The sequence below is a fragment of the Oncorhynchus masou genome, chromosome 6 (genome assembly GCF_036934945.1).
Source record: "Oncorhynchus masou masou isolate Uvic2021 chromosome 6, UVic_Omas_1.1, whole genome shotgun sequence".
In the NCBI taxonomy this organism is placed as follows: domain Eukaryota; kingdom Metazoa; phylum Chordata; class Actinopteri; order Salmoniformes; family Salmonidae; genus Oncorhynchus; species Oncorhynchus masou.
In genome coordinates, this window is record NC_088217.1 from 44,959,242 (window position 1) to 44,980,344 (window position 21,103).

General features: G+C 44.9%; 1 protein-coding gene across 2 annotated transcripts in view; it reads right to left on the reverse strand.

The window, feature by feature from the left end:
• Nucleotides 1-21,103, reverse strand: part of LOC135542116 (cadherin-4-like) — a 250,989-nt gene that overhangs the window by 73,426 nt on the left and 156,460 nt on the right. For both annotated transcript variants that reach the window (XM_064968776.1, XM_064968778.1), the window contains one exon: nt 5,958-6,184. In XM_064968776.1, coding sequence (XP_064824848.1) covers nt 5,958-6,184 — 227 coding nt within the window. The remainder of the gene's footprint in view (nt 1-5,957; nt 6,185-21,103) is intronic.

Consider the following 21,103-nt stretch of genomic DNA (forward strand, 5'->3'; position numbering starts at 1 on the left):
GGAGCACCAGAGCAGTTTATCGCTGCTAGCTGCTCCACAGCCACCGTTAGCTGCACTGTTAGCACAGCCACCGCTCCCTCTGAGTTAAGCCAGTCACCTGTTGAAGAACCAAGGCGCCCTCTTCTTCGGCGTTATCCAGCCACAAAAGTTGGACAGCAGGATTGCTACTTCAATCGTAGATGGTATGAGGATTACAAATGGTTGGAATATTCAATTTCAAAGGACTGTTTTGCATGCGGCCACTTGCAACGTCCAAGAAACCATGGTGGAGAGAAGGCGGCATTTACCCACGATGGCTACCAGAACTGGAAGAAGGCCACACGTTCGTTCAAGTGACAGCGTGGAATGAGTGGACTATTCAGAAAGAGTCTGGCTCAACAATATGCAACACTCTAAGTGATGGACATTCTAAACTAGTCAGAGAACAGAGAGTATATGAGAGCAGTTGTGAAGTCATTGCGTTACACTGCCATAGAGGAGACAGAAAACGACACGGCTGTCAACCAGGGAAACTTCCGTGAACTTTTACAGTTCATAGGCAAATTCGACAAAACAGTTGCACGAGAAAATCTCAGATGATACTCGAAACGCTAAGTACACGGACCATGAAATACCGAATGAAATACTGGGCAAACTCTCGACTCAGCAACCTGGCCTGCCTGTCCATACATGCAGAAAGAACCAAGGCCCTGGATGTCCAGAAGATTATAGACTCGTTTGCACTGAACCACAACAGACGCATCGTCCTTCTATAAAACAACACTTGATGAGTAACTGAAAAGACTTTTATTTACAGACAGAGCGCGCCTGTCCGGTGGTGGGAACATGATGCAATCGCGCTGATTTGGATGGAACAAGAAGACGCAGGCATATTGTCGGCCAGTCGGCCTACAAGTATTTTTGCAACAGAAATATATTGGCTAAGATTGTGATGATAGCCAGCTCATTTTACAACATGCGTGCACAGCTGACAGGCATATGGTAAACGCAACTCTCGATGTGGCCGCAGTGTAGATATTATTCCTTTCATTTCTGACGTTGTGATAAACAAAGCAGGACGCATGTATACAGTGGGGCAAAAAAAGTATTTAGTCAGCCACCAATTGTGCATGTTATCCCACTTAAAAATATGAGAGAAGCCTGGAATTTTCATCATAGGTACACTTCAACTATGACAGACAAAATGAGGAAAAAAATCCAGAAAATCACATTGTAGGATTTTTAATGAATTTATTTGCAAATTATGGTGGAAAATAAGTATTTGGTCAAAAACAAAAGTTTATCTCAATACTTTGTTATATACCCTTTGTTGGCAATGACAGAGGTCAAACGTTTTCTGTAAGTCTTCACAAGGTTTTCACACACTGTTGCTGGTATTTTGGCCCATTCCGCCATGCAGATCTCCTCTAGAGCAGCGATGTTTTGGGGCTGTTGCTGGGCAACACGGACTTTCAACTCCCTCCAAAGATTTTCTATGGGGTTGAGATCTGGAGACTGGCTAGGCCACTCCAGGACCTTGAAATTCTTCTTACGAAGCCCCTCCTTTGTTGCCCGGGCGGTGTGTTTGGGATCATTGTCACGCTGAAAGACCCAGCCACGTTTCATCTTCAATGCCCATACAACACTCCTTCTGTGGCCTCCAACTGCTCTTAAACGCTAGTAAAACCAAATGTATGCTTTTCAACCGATCGCTGCCTGCACCCGCATGCCCGACTAGCATCACCACCCTGGATGGTTCCGACCTTGAATATGTGGACATCTATAAGTACCTAGGTGTCTGGCTAGACTGTAAACTCTCCTTCCAGACTCATATCAAACATCTCCAATCGAAAATCAAATCAAGAGTCTGCTTTCTATTCCGCAACAAAGCCTCCTTCACTCACGCTGCCAAACTTACCCTAATAAAACTGACTATCCTACCGATCCTCGACTTCGGTGATGTCATCTACAAACTTTCTTCCAACACTCTACTCAGCAAACTGGATGCAGTTTATCACAGTGCCATCCGTTTTGTCACTAAAGCACCTTATACCACCCACCACTGCGACTTGTATGCTCTAGTCGGCTGGCCCTCGCTACATATTCGTCGCCAGACCCACTGGCTCCAGGTCATCTACAAGTCCATGCTAGGTAAAGCTCCGCCTTATCTCAGTTCACTGGTCACGATGGCAACACCCATCCGTAGCACGCGCTCCAGCAGGTGTATCTCACTGATCATCCCTAAAGCCAACACCTCATTTGGCCGCCTTTCGTTCCAGTACTCTGCTGCCTGTGACTGGAATGAATTGCAAAAATCCCTGAAGTTGGAGACTTTTATCTCCCTCACCAACTTCAAACATCTGCTATCTGAGCAGCTAACCGATCGCTGCAGCTGTACATAGTCTATTGGTAAATAGCCCACCCATTTTCACCTACCTCATCCCCATACTGTTTTTATTTATTTACTTTTCTGCTCTTTTGCACACCAATATCTCTACCTGTACATGACCATCTGATCATTTATCACTCCAGTGTTAATCTGCAAAATTGTAATTATTCGCCTACCTCCTCATGCCTTTTGCACACAATGTATATAGACTCCCCTTTTTTTCTACTGTGTTATTGACTTGTTAATTGTTTACTCCATGTGTAACTCTGTGTTGTCTGTTCACACTGCTATGCTTTATCTTGGCCAGGTCGCAGTTGCAAATGAGAACTTGTTCTCAACTAGCCTACCTGGTTAAATAAAGGTTAAATAAAAAAATCATAAAAAAATCGAGGGAGATTATCAGTGGTCTTGTATGTCTTCCATTTCCTAATAATTGCTCCCACACAGTTGATTTCTTCAAACCAAGCTGCTTACCTATTGCAGATTCAGTCTTCCCAGCCTGGTGCAGGTCTACAATTTTGTTTATGGTGTCCTTTGACAGCTCTTTGGTCTTGGCCATAGTGGAGTTTGGAGTGTGACTGTTTGAGGTTGTGGACAGGTGTCTTTTATACTGATAACAAGTTCAAACAGGTGTCATTAATACAGGTAACGAGTGTAGGACAGAGGAGCCTCTTAAAGAAGAAGTTACAGGTCTGTGAGAGCCAGAAATCTTGCTTGTTTGTAGGTGACAAAATACTTATTTCCACCATAATTTGCAAATAAATTCATTAAAAATCCTACAATGTGATTTTCTGATTTTTTTTTTCTAATTTTGTCTTTCATAGTTGAAGTGTACTTATGATGAAAATTACAGGCCTCTCTCATCTTTTTAAGTGGGAGAACTTGCACAATTGTTGGCTTACTAAATACTTTTTTTGCCCCACTGTATCTAGGGCCTACAAGTACATTTTTTTTGCAATAGAAATATAATCACTAAGATTGTGATGACAGCCAGTTCATTTTACAAGTGTGTGCACAGTTGACAGGTATAGGCTGAATGCATTGCACTTCTCATTGTGGCTGCACTTAGGATATTAATAATGTCATTTCTGACATTGTGATAGCTATTTCTGATTTTATTGAAGAAATGAGAACTTCCTTATAAATAAGTCATGAAAATCAACAATTCTCTTAGCACCCCCACATATTGGTCAAGCCCCCCCTTAGTCTCGAGAGAGAAAACATCCTGGCGCCGTGCCTGGACAGGGATGTGAGGACAGGACATTAGGAGGGTCAGGTGTGTGAGGACAGGACATTAGAATGGCCCTGTATAGGAGGACAGGACATTAGGAGGGCCCTGTATAGGAGGACAGGACAGGGCTCTTCTAGGCCACATCTGTGAGTCCCGTGAGCCCCTGCCTGTCTGCAGTGCTGTTTTGGTCACACGGTAGGAGGAGGAAACCCTAATGACATCGGGAAGGACACGCACACATACATGCATGCTCTCTCTCTACCCTTCAGTAACCATTCACCTAGCTTTTCTTGGAATTAGTCTGACCAAATACGGTGGCTAAACGACATCAAATAGCCATGGGTTTAGGGTTGTAAAGGGTTAACGTGGGTTTAGGGTTGTAAAGGGTTAACGTGGGTTTAGGGTTGTAAAGGGTTAACGTGGGTTTAGGGTTGTAAAGGGTTAACGTGGGTTTAGGGTTGTAAAGGGTTAACGTGGGTTTAGGGTTGTAAAGGGTTAACGTGGGTTTAGGGTTGTAAAGGGTTAACGTGGGTTTAGGGTTGTAAAGGGTTAACGTGGGTTTAGGGTTGTAAAGGGTTAACGTGGGTTTAGGGTTGCAAAGGGTTAACGTGGGTTTAGGGTTGCAAAGGGTTAACGTGGGTTTAGGGTTGTAAAGGGTTAACGTGGGTTTAGGGTTGTAAAGGGTTAACGTGGGTTTAGGGTTGCAAAGGGTTAACGTGGGTTTAGGGTTGCAAAGGGTTAACGTGGGTTTAGGGTTGCAAAGGGTTAACGTGGGTTTAGGGTTGCAAAGGGTTAACGTGGGTTTAGGGTTGTAAAGGGTTAACGTGGGTTTAGGGTTGTAAAGGGTTAACGTGGGTTTAGGGTTGTAAAGGGTAAACGTGGGTTTAGGGTTGTAAAGGGTAAACGTGGGTTTAGGGTTGTAAAGGGTTAACGTGGGTTTAGGGTTGTAAAGGGTTAACGTGGGTTTAGGGTTGTAAAGGGTTAACATGGGTTTAGGGTTGTAAAGGGTTATCATGGCTTTCGGGTTGTAAAGGGTTAACATAGCTTTCGGGTTGTAAAGGGTTAACATGGCTTTCGGGTTGTAAAGGGTTAACATGGCTTTCGGGTTGTAAAGGGTTAACATGGCTTTCGGGTTGTAAAGGGTTAACATGGCTTTCGGGTTGTAAAGGGTTATCATGGCTTTCGGGTTGTAAAGGGTTAACATGGCTTTCGGGTTGTAAAGGGTTAACATGGCATTAGGGCTGTAAAGGGTTAACATGGCATTAGGGCTGTAAAGGGTTAACATGGCATTAGGGCTGTAAAGGGTTAACATGGGTTTAGGGTTGTAAAGGGTTAACATGGCATTAGGGTTGTAAAGGGTTAACATGGCATTAGGGTTGTAAAGGGTTAACATGGCATTAGGGTTGTAAAGGGTTAACATGGCATTAGGGTTGTAAAGGGTTAACATGGCATTAGGGTTGTAAAGGGTTAACAATATATTGAGCCAGAAAAAGAAGGAGTATGACCATTTGCTGCATGTCTTTTTTGTTTCTGAAAATATTTTAGTGTCGGAGAAATCCCTTATCCTGAATTATACATTTCCACAATTTAGTTTTTCATGGCAACACATTTAATGAAACAATTTAAATTACTTATGACAACTTTTCTACTGGGGATAACAGCAATTTTCCACTTCGGAATCACCTGCTGACCAAAATTACACACTGCTGCCGGAAAGAAAAGTGTCCGGAAAGTACCTAGCATAAGTTGTAAGCGATTTCCAACAAAAATGTATCAATTTAAAACATGTAACTGGTTTTCACATTTTCATTTGATTGCTCAAACATAATTATTTCTTGTTCTATTATTGAATCTCTCTTGCTCCCACGACGTGGGAACATAATTACAAAGTGCTGTTACCACATCACCTGGTTCCTGCATGCCTCCCTCAGAGTGGAACATTAGCTCAATCAATGTCAATTATTTCATGCCCTCCATTATTGTGCTGGGAGGAGTGGGCAGAATTTTAATCCCAGCTCTGCAATTGCTTTACACAATTCTTGGACGTTTTCTATGATTAAAAGCATGACCTGGAGGGAGCATTAAGCCTCCCACTATTCAACATCTTATTTGAAAAGCAATGTTTGTTAATGATATTGAAAAGCAGAACCTGAAATGTGGTTTTATATAATGTACTTGAGGATCATTGAAAACTGATCTTACCTGAGAGGCTAGAGGTTTTCCAAGTGTATAAATAATGTACGTGTCTCCATGCAATTGTACAACTGAGGTTCAGTACAGTCTGTCAGTAGCAGGGGTGTGTTGGTGTGTCTATACCTAAGGCAAACTTTATAACTTTAGCAGTGTATATATGTTTACCTGACTCACAGGAACAGAAGGCGGGTGGCCAGCCAAGGCCAGCTTGACCGTGGTCTCCCAGATATGAGGGTCATGACCTCCGCGGGCGGTCACCATGAACTGGACTGGATCAGACAGGTTGGCCACCTCCTGCTCCGCGTACACCGAGCCGTCAGGACGCACACTGAAGTTAGGGTCACTGCTCTCGAAGTCCACAGCCTTGCTGTGCTGACAGTCGTCAAACTTCACTAGAGAGACACAGAGAGACAGACAGAGAGGGAGCGAGAGAGAGGGAGGGAGGTAGGGATAAAAGAGAGGATGAGGTGACAAATCTGGTGACGTGACTGCTGTGAAATACTGGCATAGCTTTTCCACCTCCCTAAAGACACATCTCTCCTCATCTTGTCTTCTGAGGTGAAGGCAATTTTTAATCTCCATCGAAACCAAAATAGATGCATGAAAAAAATCCTTATTTCCTTGTGTTTTTGAGGAGAGACAGGGGTACATGGAAGCTATGTCAAATTAGTGCAGCACACTCAGAAGCGCTTTGTCTTTCTCAGTCAAGTTTCCCCATTCAAGCAATTACAATGAGCAATAGCTCCTCCCGCCAGCCTCCACTGATTTTGAGAGAGAGAGAGAGAGAGAGAGAGAGAGAGAGAGAGAGAAGGGGTGGAGATGGAATGGAGCACTTTGATATAGACACTGCAATGACAGATAACATCAAGTTGCCAGCTCAACCACATCAAATCTGAGGGAAAACTCCAAAGCTATGCAGACTGAACATTCACTATCAATACCTTATCTTTTCATTCAGAGGAATAATCAAAGCTTTTATACTTTATTCTAGATTTGAGAATTTCAGGCAAAACACTCAGACATTAATGTCAAGTATTTTTACTTTTCAACATCTTGTTGCTGCTCACACGGACTTGGCATATGCCACCTCCAGAATTGAGTGCTGAAGCATTCTGTCATCACCAAGTGTCCCAACAGAGTGAGTCATGTAGGTAGTGTCTTGTCAGAGACGGAGGGTATGAAAACATTCTCTCCTGTGGCCGTGCCACTGATAAATGTCTAGGCATCTCTAGTTAGCAGATGGTGCCATCACGGACACCTGAGGGATGCTTCTAGAGCCCGGGCCTGTTTAGTGGAGCCCAGAGAGGGATAAGAGGCAAGCAGGAAAATAAACCGGGTCTCACAGCAGCATTCGTCATGTGGTATAAACAATCTGTAGCACTTTGTCTGAGAATGGAGGTGTGAACGCTGCCGAAGTAACTGATACAACACCAACAGAAAAGACATGCACACATACACACACAATAAATACAATAACACGGTCTTAAGAAGGGGATTTAAGTGTCTGTAAATCACCAAGGTTAACCAGGCTCTGACTTGTAATTACTGTTGGGCCAAATAACTGGTCTTTATTTACTCCCGTAACATTATTCCTGGTGGAATGGCTTTTATGATCATTATGATGTCTGCACATTGCTGGGGACAATAAGCAGCATTCTAGAAACGGTGGACTCTGGATGAATCAATTTAGACATTTCATTTTCTGTTATTTTTCCTTACTCAGTCCTAGTGCTGCGCTGTTGCAGGATTATCTCAAGTTATCATATAGGAAAGATACACACACACACACACACACACACACACACACACACACACACACACACACACACACACACACACACACACACACACACACACACACACACACACACACACACACACACACACACACACACACACACAGCTTCCATCCCCTTCTCCCTCTGTTTAAAAAGGCTGTGTGCCGATCTTATCTCTCAGTCACACTCCTGCTGCTGATAACAAGACACATTGATTTCATAAATCACCCTGGGAACAAATCGTCTGTTATGAGCCGGGAAGATGTCATTTTTCTAAATCCACCGTGAAGAATTCTGCACAACAAGCTTTTTATCAAGCCATCTATCCAATTTATCGCCCAGCTTCCTTTCAAAAGATGCACCAAACAACAGACTAATACAACACAAAATATTTTCAACAACTGCAGGCACCCATCACACAAATTAGGCTGCGACTTCGCCCGGAGAGTAATTGTACGTGTAATGGAGGAACGGCAAACATCATTTTGACAATGTGTGCATCAATCTTACAGCAACAGACAAACACAATCCACCTTCTCTACCCTGGAAGGAAGCTCTGCAGAGCACAGCAAGTCTCTTCCATGTGGAGAAATTCACATCCAAACAAGAAATTATTAACTGTTCACTCCTTCACTATTTTGAGGTTTCAAATGTAAGATCAGTCATGAGCAACGTCTCACAGTTTGCAGTAACACTCGAAACAGAAACAACATGGTTCTATGTGAAAAACAACCAGTTTGGTGCCACAGCAAAGAACAGGCTGTATTGTGCCAATGGCTGCAATGTGCTTAAACAGAACAGACTAAATGTTGTCATTTAAGCGAGTTTCTTGTGGCGTGTGACTTGGGGGGCTCACTGTAGGGGTGTGTGTTCTGAGGCTGTGTGTGTTGTGTGTGTGTGTGTGTGTGTGTGTGTGTGTGTGTGTGTGTGTGCGTGTGCACTAGCATAAGAAAGGCACAGGGTTCTGAGGGCACGTCTGTACCCGTGGCCCTGTGCCCCTGTGACAGCGGGGTGGTTGGCATGGGAACACACGCATGGCCTTGGCGGTGGCGCTGTGGCGTGTCGTTGTGACAGGCAGGCTTGGTCTCGGAGGGCACTGGGCCAGCTCTCAGCCCACCTGCTGACATACCAGAGAGGAGGGGACACGCTGTGTTTACTGACACATCCAGTTAACAGGGACCGCTACAAATACCATCCATTCAACTGTGACGGAAATAATCCAGGTACAGTGTAACAGATCTGGAACACAGTCAGATACAATGGAATAACCACCAATGCGCCTCACGCCATCACGCCATAGTGGAGACAGTGCTGATTTACTAATACATCAAGCTGTGGGGGAAAATAAGAGATAAAGGGATGATGAGAGACAGAAATAAAACAGTGAGAAAAGTGAGCTTGAGAGACAGAGTGGGAGAGAGAGGAATGGAGAGAGAGGATGGGGAAAGTGAGGAGGGGGGAGATAAATATAGAGACAGAGAGAGAGAGGAATGGAGAGAGAGGATGGGGAAAGTGAGGAGGGGAGAGAAAGAGAGAGAGAGAGAGAGAGGAGTGGAGAGAGAGGATGGGGAAAGTGAGGAGGGGGAGAGAAAGAGAGAGAGAGAGGAGTGGAGAGAGATGATGGTGAAAGTGAGGAGGGGAGAGAAAGAGAGAGAGCGAGAGAGGATGGTGAAAGTGAGGAGGGGGGAGAGAAAGAGAGAGAGCGAGAGAGGATGGGGAAAGTGAGGAGGGGGGAGAGAAAGAGAGAGACAGAGAGGATGGTGGAGAGAGAGGATGGGGAAAGTGAGGAGGGGGAGAGAAAGAGAGAGACAGAGAGAGAGAGGAGTGGAGAGAGAGGATGGGGAAGTGAGGAGGGGGAGAGAAAGAGAGAGTGAGAGATGATGGTGAAAGTGAGGAGGGGGAGAGAAAGAGAGAGCGAGAGAGGATGGTGAACGTGAGGAGGGGAGAGAAAGAGAGAGCGAGAGAGGATGGTGAATGTGAGGAGGGGAGAGAAAGAGAGAGCGAGAGAGGATGGTGAAAGTGAGGAGGGGGAGAGAAAGAGAGAGACAGAGAGAGAGAGGAGTGGAGAGAGAGGATGGTGAAAGTGAGGAGGGGGAGAGAAAGAGAGAGACAGAGAGAGAGAGGAGTGGAGAGAGAGGATGGGGAAAGTGAGGAGGGGGGAGAGAAAGAGAGAGACAGAGAGAGAGGAGTGGAGAGAGAGGATGGGGAAAGGGAGGAGGGGGGAGAGAAAGAGAGAGACAGAGAGAGAGGAGTGGAGAGAGAGGATGGGGAAAGTGAGGAGGAGAGAGAGAGAAGAGAGAGAGAGAGAGAGGAGTGGAGAGAGAGGATGGGGAGAGTGAGGAGGGAGAGAGAAAGAGAGAGCAGAGAGCGAGAGGAGTGGAGAGAGAGGATGGGGAAAGTGAGGGGGGGAGAGAAAGAGAGAGACAGAGAGAGGAGTGGAGAGAGAGGATGGGGAAAGGGGAGGGGGGGAGAGAAAGAGAGAGACAGAGAGAGAGAGGAGTGGAGAGAGAGGATGGGGAGAGTGAGGAGGGGGAGAGAAGAGTGAGACAGAGAGAGAGAGGAGTGGAGAGAGAGGATGGGGAGAGTGAGGAGGGGGGAGAGAAAGAGAGAGACAGAGAGAGAGAGGAGTGGAGAGAGGATGGGGAAAGTGAGGAGGGGGAGAGAAAGAGAGAGACAGAGAGAGAGAGGAGTGGAGAGAGAGGATGGGGAAAGTGAGGAGGGGGAGAGAAAGAGAGACAGAGAGCGAGAGGAGTGGAGAGAGATGATGGGGAAAGTGAGGAGGGGGAGAGAAAGAGAGAGACAGAGAGAGAGAGAGGAGTGAAGAGAGAGGATGGTGAAAGTGAGGAGGGGGGAGAGAAAGAGAGAGACAGAGAGAGGATGGGGAAAGTGAGGAGGGGGGAGAGAAAGAGAGAGAGCGAGAGAGGATGGTGAAAGTGAGGAGGGGGAGAGAAAGAGAGAGAGCGAGAGAGGATGGGGAAAGTGGGGAGGGGGGAGAGAAAGAGAGAGACAGAGAGAGAGAGGAGTGGAGAGAGAGGATGGGGAAAGTGAGGAGGGGGAGAGAAAGAGAGAGACAGAGAGAGAGAGGAGTGGAGAGAGAGGATGGGGAAAGTGAGGAGGGGGAGAGAAAGAGAGAGACAGAGAGAGAGAGGAGTGGAGAGAGAGGATGTTGAAAGTGAAGAGGGGGAGAGAAAGAGAGAGACAGAGAGAGAGAGGAGTGGAGAGAGAGGATGGGGAAAGTGAGGAGGGGGGAGAGAAAGAGAGAGACAGAGAGAGAGAGGAGTGGAGAGAGAGGACGGGGAAAGTGAGGAGGGGGGAGAAAAAGAGAGAGACAGAGAGAGAGAAGAGTGAAGAGAGAGGATGGTGAAAGTGAGGAGGGGGGAGAGAAAGAGAGAGAGAGGAGTGAAGAGAGAGGATGGTGAAAGTGAGGAGGGGGGAGAGAAAGAGAGAGACAGAGAGAGGAGTGGAGAGAGAGGATGGGGAGAGTGAGGAGGGGGGGGAGAGATAGACAGATAGAGGAGGGTAGAGAGAAAAAGGAGGGGAGATAGAGAGAGAGAGAGGAGGGGGAGAGAGTGGAGGGGAGAGAGTTGGTGCATGAGAGGCAAAAGCATCTGCGGCTGGCCTAGTCAAGGTGTGAATTGAGCTGCTGCCAGGTGTGCTTTAAAACCTTTCAGAGCGTTCACGTTCAGAATGAATGAAGACAGGACTCAAGTGTTTGTTTTCTCAGCAGACGTCCCTGAAGGTCAGTGAACCCCATGCTCTCCAGAGATCGGAGCTGCCTTTATTAAAACCCTGCCGTCCCTCAGGTTTAATCAATGCTGCCTCCGGCCCCACTTCATCACGCACACTGTTAATCTGATTAAAGAGGGAGGATGACTTAGCCAGAAGCTGAGGGGCATGAACTCACTGTGTGGAACCTATACAACAGCATAAAAGCCAACGAGATGAGATATACCATAGTCCATGTCTGCCCATTCTGCAGGGCTCTGTTATCTCAGTATGTAGGGCCTACTGTATGCACCTGGTGCTTTGATGTTGATCTCAGTGAGTTCCCAGCTGGCTGCTGTCAGGGTTGTTCTTCTCTATCAGTATGACATGTACAGTACAGTATGCATCTGAGGACGAAGGGCATCGCCATGGTTGCTGCTCCGCTAAGCCCCGGTAGACATCATGGTGTATGTCCAAGTCTGCACCAGTCACATCACACTTGATAGGCTCCACCTGCACTGGCTACGTTTGGCTCGGGTCGATGGAGCAGGGCCTTTAGGGCTATTGAGCCAAGGTCTGCTCAGATTTGGACGTGTTCGCACGCACATGTGTGTATGTGTAGAGGTTCATTGGGTTTGAGCCAAGTATAACTCCTGGGTGCAGTACAGCATTTTCATGTATATTTGTGCGTGTGTGTGTGTGTGTCTTCACATAGACTAGGATGTTTGGCAGGGTATGGAGGGCTGGTGCTGCGGGGGCCATTCTGCTCTGATGCTCAGGGTGTGTGTGTACCGGCACTGAACATTCTGTCCGACAGACAGAGCGGCCAGCGTGTCACAACGGCAGGACAGGACAGAGGGCGCAGGCAGCCGTGACCCCCCCCCCCCAAACCCCTCTGACCTCCGGAGTAGTCTGTCACCACTGACAAAGGCAGTCACGCTCGGCGGAGCGATCCGTTCTGTACCACACTGAAACGCTGTTATGCACTACCTGATAAACACTACCGTTCAAAAGTTTGGGGTCACTTAGAAATGTCCTTGTTTTTCAAAGACAATGACATTTTTTTGTCCATTAAAATAACATCAAATTGATCAGAAGTACAGTGTAGACATTGATATCGTTGTAAATGACTATTGTAGATGGAAACAGCTGATTTTTAATAGAAAATCTACATAGGTGTACAGAGGCCCATTATCAGCAACCATCGGTCCTGTTTTCCAATGGCACGTTGTGTTAGCTAATCCAAGTTCATAATTTAAAAAGGCTAATTGATCATTAGAAAACCCTTTTGCAATTCTGTTAGAACCACTGAAAACTGTTGTCTGATTAAAGAAGCAATAAAACTGGCCTTCTTTAGACTATTTGAGTATCTGGAGCATCAGCATTTTTAGGTTTGATTACAGGCTCAAAATGGCCAGAAACAAATAACTTTCTTCTGAAAATCGTCAGTCTATTCTTGTTCTTAGAAATGAAGGCTTTAGCTCCTCTGAAGGCTTTAGCTCCTCTGTCCTCCACTTGTTACCTGTACTAATGGCACCTGTTTCAACTTGTTATCAGTATAAAAGACACCTGTCCACAACCTCAAACAGTCACACTCCAAACTCCACTATGGCTGGGAAGACTGAATCTGCAATAGGTAAGCAGCTTGGTTTGAAGAAATCAACTGTGGGAGCAATTATTAGGGAATGGAAGACATACAAGACCACTGATAATCTCCCTCGATCTGGGGCTCTACGCAAGATCTCACCCCGTGGGGTCAAAATGATCACAAGATAGGTGAGCAAAAATCCCAGAACCACACGGGGGGACCTAGCGAATGACCTGCAGAGAGCTGGGACCAAAGTAACAAAGCCTACCATCAGTAACACACTATGCCGCCAGGGACTCAAATGCTGCAGTGCCAGACGTGTCCCCCTGCTTAAGCCAGTACATGTCCAGGCCCGCCTGAAGTTTGCTAGAGAGCATTTGGATGATCCAGAAGAAGATTGGGATAATGTCATTTTGGTCAGATGAAACCAAAATATAACTTTTTAGTAAAAACTCAACTCGTCGTGTTTGGAGGACAAAGAATGCTGAGTTGGATCCAAAGAACACCATACCTACTGTGAAGCATGGGGGTGGAAACATCATGCTTTGGGACTGTTTTTCTGCAAAGGGACCAGGACGACAGATCCGTATAAAGGAAAGAATGAATGGGGCCATGTATCGGGAGATTTTGAGTGAAAACCTCCTTCCATCAGCAAGGGCATTGAAGATGAAACGTGTCTGGGTCTTTTTAGCATGACAATGATCCCAAACACACTGCCCGGGCAACGAAGGAGTGGCTTCGTAAGAAGCATTTCAAGGTCCTGGAGTGGCCAAGCCAGTCTCCAGATCTCAACCCCATAGAAAATCTTTGGAGGGAGTTGAAAGTCTGTGTTGCCCAGCAACAGCCCCAAAACATCACTGCTCTAGAGGAGATCTGCATGGAGGAATGGGCCAAAATACCAGCAACAGTGTGTGAAAACGTTGTGAAGACTTACAGAAAAAGTTTGACCTCTGTCATTGTCAAGGGTATATAACAAAGTATTGAGATAAACTTTTGTTATTGACCATATAATTCCACCATAATTTGCAAATAAATTCATTAAAAATCCTACAATGTGATTTCTGGATTTTTTTCCCTCATTTTGTCTGTCATAGTTGAAGTGTACGTATGATGAAAATTACAGGCCTCTCATCTTTTGAAGTGGGAGAACTTAGACAATTGTTGTCTGACTAAATACTTTTTTGCCCCACTATACATATTAGACGTACATAATATTAGACATACATCATATTAGACATACATAATATTAGACGTACATAATATTAGATGTACATAATATTAGACGTACATAATAGATGTACATAATATTAGACGTACATAATATTAGACGTAGATAATGTTAGTGGCAGGTGCTAACACTGCTCAGGCTGCTGTTGTGTGTTTGTTTTCACCTCAACACAACCTTCCCTGTCCTCCCTCTCCCTTATCCACTCTGCTGCATTCTGCTATCCCCTCCCTCGCTTTATTCTCCTCTCCCATTCCCTTCTCTTAGCCACATCTCCCTTTCCTATCCCTCGCCTACATAATTAACCCCACATCCCCCTATCCTCCTCTCTTTTCCCCCACAGACTGGCTGACTGTCAGTGCCGCTCAGACATGCTTTAATGCAAACAGGCTAGCAGGACAAAGGCATCAGCCAGCCACAAACGGCAGCTACGTTAGATTCTCTCTTCACAGTTCACACCCAACCACTAACACACAAATAGGTCCCTTTCCATCTCAATGGACTAGAGGGCATCTTATCCCAGAGATGTAACAGGATCCTTCCTGTGCCTCCCAGTCCTTCAGATGTTAGATGGTAAAGCAGGGTCCCTTTCCATCTCAATGGACTAGAGGGCATCTTATCCCAGAGATGTAACAGGATCCTTCCTGTGCCTCCCAGTCCTTCAGATGTTAGATGGTAAAGCAGGGTCCCTTTCCATCTCAATGGACTAGAGGGCATCTTATCCCAGAGATGTACCAGGATCCTCCCTGTGCCTCCCAGTCCTTCAGATGGATGGGAAACCAGGGTCACACAGGAAGCAGGGTGAGACCAGTGTGATGCTGCAACCAGGCGGTAGTCCCAGGTTACAGCCCTAGTTGAGCCAACCATGGCATGTTCTGGTGTCTGCGGGGTGTAGAGAAGGCCTGAGAAAAGCCTCGGATCCAGCCTTGTGTTCCTTTATTTGGACTGTGTTTATCTCGGTGGTGGAGCGGAGCTAAGTAAACATTTTGCCTGCCACCCTGCCGCTTCCTTCAACCCAACAGGCCAATCAGCGCCTCCCACTAAATTTGCAAATAACAGTGTTTGACTGGCTGAGAAGAGGAGAAGGAGAACAACACAGGGACTGGTGATAAATCCGACACACTGTGACACATTAACAGTAGTGGGTTTAGTTGAACTGGGAGGGCGGAGTTGCAAGTTAACACCATAAGGCTTGTGTTGGAGCTACAGCACTTAGTATGGTCAGACTTGAAGAGGGAAAGTGCATGGCTGGACACAACATATCCATCTGTCCTTCTGCAGTGTTTGGCGCTGTGTTTGATGGCAGAGTTGGTGCATCCTGAAGAATGCATCTCATGAAATGACATTTCTAAATCCTTCGCCTCCCTTCTACAACCCACCAGAGTTGAATCCATCTGAATCTACTTTGATCAGAATGATGTATTGTGCTAAAGGGGGAGGTTAAATCCCTTCCATTTACATGCTGCTGTGTTAAGGCACTGCAGGTACCTTTGCAATGTGACTTTTCTCAAAGTGTTTTGCGTCGCCTTAGGAAATGAAATAAATTCCTCTGCCTCTCGTTCCCTATTGCTTAACTAAAAGCTCACACTTTCCCCCTCTGACAGCTCTGCCCATGACAAGGGAACCAACTGTGACTCAAGAGCGTTGGCAAGCTGATATGTGTATGTATGTATGTATGTATGTATGTATGTATGTATGTATGTATGTATGTATGTACGTACGTACGTACGTACGTACATTGGGGCAAAAAAGTATTTAGTCAGCCCCCAATTGTGCAAGTTCTCCCACTTAAAAAGATGAGAGGCCTGTAATTTTCATCATTGATACACCTCAACTATGACAGACAAAATGAGAAAAAAAAATCCAGAAAATCACATTATAGGATTTTTAATTAATTAATTTGCAAATTAAAGTTGAAGTGTACCTATGATGAAAATTACAGGCCTCTCTCATCTTTTTAAGTGGCAGAACTTGCACAATTGGCTGACTAAATACTTTTTTGCCCCACTGTATGTGTGTGTGTGTGTGTGTGTATGTGTGTGTGTGTATATGTATGTGTATATGTATGTATATATGTGTGTATATTTATGTGTGTGTATGCTTGAGTGCGGTATTGTTATAGGAGATGTACAGTATGTGATATAACCAGGACTTCCTGTCAACAGCACCTTCAACAGAAATGGAATGTAGAGAGCAGACAGAAAGTTTAAAGCATCTGACCGAGATCATATCCCATATTGCTCACAATCATCTTGGATTTTCCAATCAAACATGTTATTCATATTGGCAAGATTCCAGAGTGCTCTATGTTTTATGAAGGCACCAAAATGATTGTGTCACCATACTGAGTGTCAGGAGTGACACAGTGCCTGAGTGGACACAGACGGTGTCATTAATCAAAGTGTGTTTTCAGCAGAGTCTGTTCAGTCTGTGCTGCCGGCCTATCAGGAGGCGTCTTCACCGGGCCCGCGGGCAGAGTGGTAAAGGTCCACAGATCTCGTCTCCTCTCTTATCTCTGCATTAGAGCTTCTCGTGGGTACGGCTGGACGAAACCCGGGGAACGAGGTAAAGAATGAGTATGGGAGGAAGGCAGAACGGATGCAATTAAAAGACTGGGTCACAGATCACAGTGCGAAGCGTCAATGTGATTTATACACCTCCATTCAGCCCAGGGAGCTTTCTGAGTGTGTGATGTGTGTGTGTGTGTGTGTGTGTGTGTGTGTGTGTTTGTGTGTGTATGTGTTGTCTCTTATGAGCCATCCACAGCTAGGGGGCGTCAGTGTGTGTCTCCTGGGCCCAAACACACACTATCCATCAGGTGCATTAGTGACATCTTCAAGGTTATGCTAAGAACTACTGATGCCCCACACCCAGCCCGACAGTTCAAAAGAATGATCTACCTCTGCCTGGACCAACTTCAAGCACTGCAAAATCCAACTTGAACCTGACCCCAACCTGCTGAAAATACACACACCGTTTATCAATCCCATTCTGTGGTATTTATGGTCCAATTAAGAACCAGAAGGGAATTTTAAGAAAATAGATGCACAGTACCCCCCCCCCCCCCCCCCAAGTCCCTAACGAACATGATGACAATATTAACCTGCACCCACCGGATCCTACATCCAAGAATTATCTAAATTCGTGAGGCTCGTATAGCTCTCCGGTCAGCCTGAGCATCACAACTGAGAATTAACACTAGATATAACTGAACGCTATTTTACAAACTCCACCCTAATCTCAGTCTGTGTCAAGTGAATTTGGCATCGGATTTGCATTAGGGAAGTAACCAACGGAAAGAGCTGCCCTAATTGGACTGAGAGTCCCTTTAAAATGCTATCTTAAGACATGCATTCCCCTCTGACACGGTGCATACTGGACAAACAGAACTACTCTCTTATTCCTTTCATCTGACTCCCACTCAACAGAACTTGCCTCCAAGGCGTCCCCTTCAATTCAGAGGCACAGAGAAGTGCTTTATCAGAGCAATATCTTCCTTAAGAAGACACAGCAGATCACACCGCCTGTTATCTCAAAGTACAATGTAATAATATCACATAGCCATCAGCTACATGCTATGACCACAGCATGGGGCAATTTACAGAGAGCCACATGTACACTAGGAACAGACCGGGGGGGGGGTGGGGGGAGGAAATCAGGGGAAACAGAGAGAGGAACTGAGATACATTTACAGATAGTCAACTCTTTATCTGTTTATCTGTAGCGCAAAATGTAAGATGCAGATACAGTGTACAGAAAGGTACAATCAGCATTTAACTTTCCTTATTGGTTATAAAGATGTTGGCCAATGTGCATGAAGGAAGACATCAGGAAGACATCAGCACAGACTGGCAAGTGTATAATGTTATTGTCTAGTCCTCCTCCAACGAGTATTTTTTTTAGCCAATCCTGATTACCCTGGAGGCAGGCTTAATAAATACTAGAAGACTAAAAATGGTCTCTTCTCCCTCCCTCAGGGGAACTGGAACTGTCTTTAGAAGGTAATCAGCATCGCTGTGTGTCTCTTTCATTTTCTCTCTATCCCTCCCTCCTGCTCTGCATCCCTCTCTTACTACCGTAGTGCTTAACCCTCTCTAACCCCTCCTCTCCCCGAAACCCAGCAGCCTTTTCCCAGTCTCTGATTATTAGCAGGACGTGTTCCCAGACATCCCTGGTGATTGTTTAGCTGCCGTGTTCAGCATCTTGATTTGATTTTGTACAATTAGCCTAATTAGCATTACAAATACCCACTGAGACAGAAACAAAAATGTCTGTATTCATTGAAGAACATATTAAAATGAAAGGCAAATAATGTAGAGAGGAAATGAATAAATAAATAACCGATGAATCATGATGTGTGCAACTACGGTGGTGCATAAATCGAGGAACAACAGCAACATACAGGTGGCGTATACTGAACCGCAATAGAAGATTGCAATGCCATGGTTGGGACTATGTCCTCAGCAACACTAACCCCTGACAATATTGATGTTGGTAGAATATCTGAGCACCTACAGTATGTACTAGGAAGTGGGTTCCTATGTTGAGGTGTAGAATATCTACTGGGTAGTGGGTATCAATGTTACGATGTACAGTACCTGCACAGTATCTGATGAATAGTGACTGGCTGTGAGTAATCAGACCAGGTAGACAGTCTTCTCTCTCTCTCTCTCTCTGACCAGATCATGTCTCCTTAAACCAGTGATTAGACTTAAGACGGATCTCCTTCATTATCCCTCACTCTCATCCATTATGCTCTAATCCTCCACTCTGGTTCCCCAGGGCAACCCATAGACACGGGCCAACTATTTGTCTGAAACCCCTTGCTCTGGATTGGACGAGGTGAGACAGTCATTTGTATTCTGCATTCAAGGAGATCAAGGCCACCTGAAGTCACCTACAGCAAATTGACTACTTGTCGTTGACATCTATCTACAACTGTCCCCATTGTATGTTTCTGTGTCTTAAGGATGTAACTGATGTTATTACATCAAGGGGACTCAATATGCATTGTCACTCTCTCCCAGCGGAAGTGCATCAGGCCAGTGGAGGAAAGTGACACTTGCGCAAATGAATGCCAAAGTAATATTTCCCTGCGATTCACACGTCCCTTTTGTCATTTGGAGTTCCCATCGCATGTCACAATACATGTCACCCCATTGATTCAGTGTATCATTATTATCCTCATGATCCTAGTACAGTCTTTAATGGGCACACAAAGAGGTCGTCCCCCCCCCAGGATGCCTAGTCTACTGACAACCATTACATGTGCTTATGTAGGCACCGCAAATATACAGAGACAATATGGACATAGATTGTTGGAAGCCAGTTGCAGACGTTGGCATTATAAGGATAATTGCACTCTGACCAGTGGTATTGAACCGGTAAGCTTTGTTCAAGTAAAAGCAGGAATCGATGCGGACTGATCTTCACCCGATGAAAAGGTTTTTTAACATTCAGAGCCAGCCTTGTAGTGTATACATTAAAGTGGACAAAGACATGCAGTCATGCACGTGCACACACATAACACCGAATGAATTGGACCAGATTATGGACTACATAAATAGAGCTATGTACAATGTCACAGCCAGGGACAAGCTAACAACATACACGTTTGGGATCACATAGAAATGTCCTTGTTTTTGAAAGGAAAGCATTTTTTTTGTCCATTTAAATAACATCAACTTGATCAGAAATACGGTGTAGACATTGTTAATGTTGTAATTGACTATTGTAGCTGGAAATGGCAGATTATTTATGAGATATCAACATATGCGTACAGAGGCCCATTATCAGCAACCATCACTCCTGTTTTTCAATGGCACGTTGTGTTAGCTAATTCAAGTTTATCATTTTAAAAGGCTAATTGATCATTAGAAAACCCTTTTTCAATTATGTTAGCACAGCTGAAAACTGTTGTCCTGATTAAAGTAGCAATACAACTGGCCTTCTTTAGACTATTTGAGTATCTGGAGCATCAGCATTTGTGGGTTCAATTACAAGCTCAAAATGGCCAGAAACAGAGTACTTACTTCTGAAACTCATCAGTCTATTCTTGTTCTGAGAAATGAAGGCTAGTTTGAAGTTTGAAGGAAGTTGCTAAGTAGCGTTAGTGCAATTGCTAACTAGCATTAGCATAATGGCTGGGAGTCTATGGGAACAGCTAGCATGATGTTAGCATTGTCTTGCAAAACTACCTCTAACTTCCTTTATACCGGACTGGACGCAGAGACATACAAATGGAATCCACAAGGTTATCTGACTCTGCCAAAATCACAAACTACCCTTATAATGTGATGGCTAGATGAATCTAAGAACATTCAATAGAGTCATACCATTTTACTCTTAACACTAGCTGACTGTCTTAACTACCCTTAAACAACCCTTAATCTCGGTCTGTATAAACAGACTGAGATTATTTGATCACGTAAACTGACATTTTAACCAAAAAAAATGTCATACAAAGTACTTGACTTGCAGCAAAAAAATCTGAATTTATTTTTACATCAATTTACTTTGAAGTCAATGAGGACCGTTCCAGAAAATCCAGACTAATACATTTGCAGCGTGCTTTCTACATATCTTCTTCAGAGTGTTTGATCTCTCCCTCTGACAAACACTGAGAAAATGTTGAGATCACAGGGATAATGAAAGGAGAGGATTTCGACAAGGCCCTCTTCTAAGTTCACTTTGGTGTCTCAAGTGACAGTTATCAATGGAATGCAATGTTACACTGCTCTTTTAGCCGCTCACATACCACATCTCAGACCAGCTTTAAAAGCATAGGACCCAGGTACTGAATGTAATGCAATACAGGAAGCATAGTCTTTAATATATTCCTATGTATGTCTTTATTATGCATGTCATGGCTATGGAGGCAAACCAATTTCCCTGTGACATTAATAGAGTATGATCTCCTACAATCATTCCTTACCCTCCAAACCCGTTTCCCCTTCTCTCCCATGAGAGCCAACCCACCTCCCAGTCTATTATCATAATGATCTGATACTCTTCT